Raw genomic sequence first — 2,230 nt, 5'->3', positions numbered from 1 at the left:
AATATAATTTTAATAAAGAATATTATGAAAAAGGCAAAATAAATATAAAAAAATAACCACTTGATACAATTAAAAAAAAATGCCTTAATAAAATCGGACTGTCTCTTATCAACTGTCGTAAATTGTAAACTTTTTTGTCAAACAAAAATTTATTTTGCAACTAAAACTACAACAAAAAAATATAAAAAAGCAAAAAACCCATCCCAGAATATACATATATTTTATTCTTCTTTTTGTTATTACTTTTCCGCTTTTTTGCTTAAGCAATTTAAACAGTTTTTCCTCAACCAACTAATTTATTACTTAAAACTTTGTCAATATTTGTTATTGTTTCCTTTTTATAGCACTGCAAAATCGCAATGTTTATTGTGGCGTGTTTCTATTGTTGTTGTTATTGTTATGGTAAATGTTTCTACTTTCTCAATATAGCATGCATATATTTGCATATTCGCATTTGTTACTATTATCGCAATCTTTATCGTGTCTAAGCAATGCTTTTACTGTTGATATATTTTTTACTTGCTGTTTTTGCTGTTGTTGTGGCCGTTAAAGATCACTAGCTTTTGGATTTTTGTCTAAGCAGCAATTTAACACCTTTTTTGTTGTTGCTATTGGTGTTTTTTTAAATATATTTTTACATATTTTCACTTTTTTTTTTAAGTAATTGACTTGTTGGCAACAACAACAATAATAACAAAAACCAAAACAATATACGAATATTTTTGTATTTGTTGTTATTGTTGCATTTGGCGCAAGTCATTTGCTTGACTGCCACTGACATTACAATGATTTTTGTTATTGGTGTTATTGCTGTATTAGTTGGCTGCAAGTTACGTTGCTATGTACGAAAATTTCAAGGTCGAACGTTTCGAGGAAAAACATTGAAATAATGGAAATTGTATTTTTTAAACATATTTCGCAGCAAGTTTTGGATGAGTGAGTCACAAATCATAGAATTTCATGAAAAATAGAAATTCAATGAAAAAAAAAAAATACTGAAGAGTAAAAAGAAGAACATAGTTACGAATCATAAGAATACTAATAAATATTAAGAAAAAATTTAGAAAGACACCCTACGAATTATTTATGCTTTGAAAAAACTTATTTCGTTGAAGTTTCAAAAAGTCTCCAAACTCTCCACTTCAGGAATGAAGTGCAACTTTTACATTTTCATAGTTGACTGAAAATTTTCATTGCCACTAAAATTTTAAAACAGCTTGTTTCTATTTGGAGATTTTTTTTTATCAAAATTCTACGAAACACTATGCATTTTTTGTTATTTATGTTAAATTTGTGACTACATTTTCCAGTATTTAGAAGATTTTATTTATTATTCTCAATAAAAAATTTCATTTTAGACATTGTAAAATTAATTTATACAAAACTCACCTGCCGCCATCGGATCATGACGTGCGTCACTTTATCATCTGTACGCACTGAAAGCACAAAATCACCAGGTTTACTTTGAGATTCACGCACCAGAAATGAACCATTCTTTCCACGTTCTAGTATCAATTTTTCAGCTTCCTTGCCCGAAAGATTGCCATGAAACCATCTGGAAAAAGATAAAGAAAAAATATTGATGAAAATAAATTAAAAATAATTCAAATAGACAATAAATAGCAGAAATATAGTGATATAATATTTATTACATTACATTATTATGTACTGCGTGGAAATAAAGTTAGAAGATTTAGCAGCAAATTTATAAGAGTGTTGTAGCTACCATAATTTGTAATTATTTAACATTTTATCAAGTTCTTTGCAGATTTTTTTGCAAAAACTTATTTTATCTCATTGTTTGCAAGTCTCCAAGCTTGCTATATCAATTTAAATGTAAATCTTATATGCAAAATATTATAATCTTTTTGAGAAAATAATTTTCCAAAAAATTTGAAAAGTCTCCAAACTCTCCACTTACGAAGTTAAGTTTAAATTTTGCCTTTTAATGCTTAAGGAAAATATTTTGTTATTGTTAAGCCTTTTTTTTTTTTTTGTCTCTGAAGAGTTTTCTTTAAGTTGCAAATTGGTACGAACGGCATTTTTCGATGCCTACATGTAACTTTCGTTATTTACAATACAATTTAAAAGTATTACAGTTTTTAATGCATTGTTTTCTAACAACTTATAAAAAATAAACACAGCTCTTACCTTAAATGACCATTTTTTTCTGACAGAAAAATACTTATATTTTTAAACAAATAAAGTTTATTTATCTTTATTATTATTA

General features: G+C 26.5%; 1 protein-coding gene across 6 annotated transcripts in view; it reads right to left on the bottom strand.

Annotated features, from left to right (window-relative positions):
- The window catches only part of LOC108976260 (tyrosine-protein phosphatase corkscrew), a 62,608-nt gene that overhangs the window by 20,032 nt on the left and 40,346 nt on the right, over positions 1–2,230 (bottom strand). For 5 of the 6 annotated variants that reach the window (XM_018945231.1, XM_018945230.1, XM_018945228.1 and 2 more), the window contains one exon: positions 1,390–1,555. In XM_018945231.1, coding sequence (XP_018800776.1) covers positions 1,390–1,555 — 166 coding nt within the window. Of the gene's footprint in view, positions 1–1,389; positions 1,556–2,151; positions 2,171–2,230 lie in introns of those variants that run through there. The other variant, XM_018945232.1, reaches the window with a different exon arrangement.

This window comes from Bactrocera latifrons, unplaced genomic scaffold, assembly GCF_001853355.1.
Source record: "Bactrocera latifrons isolate USDA-ARS-PBARC rearing strain unplaced genomic scaffold, ASM185335v1 scaffold_74, whole genome shotgun sequence".
Classification (NCBI taxonomy): Eukaryota; Metazoa; Arthropoda; class Insecta; order Diptera; family Tephritidae; genus Bactrocera; species Bactrocera latifrons.
The sequence above is the reverse complement of the archived record's forward strand: the minus strand, read 5'-3'. Positions and strand labels throughout refer to the sequence as shown.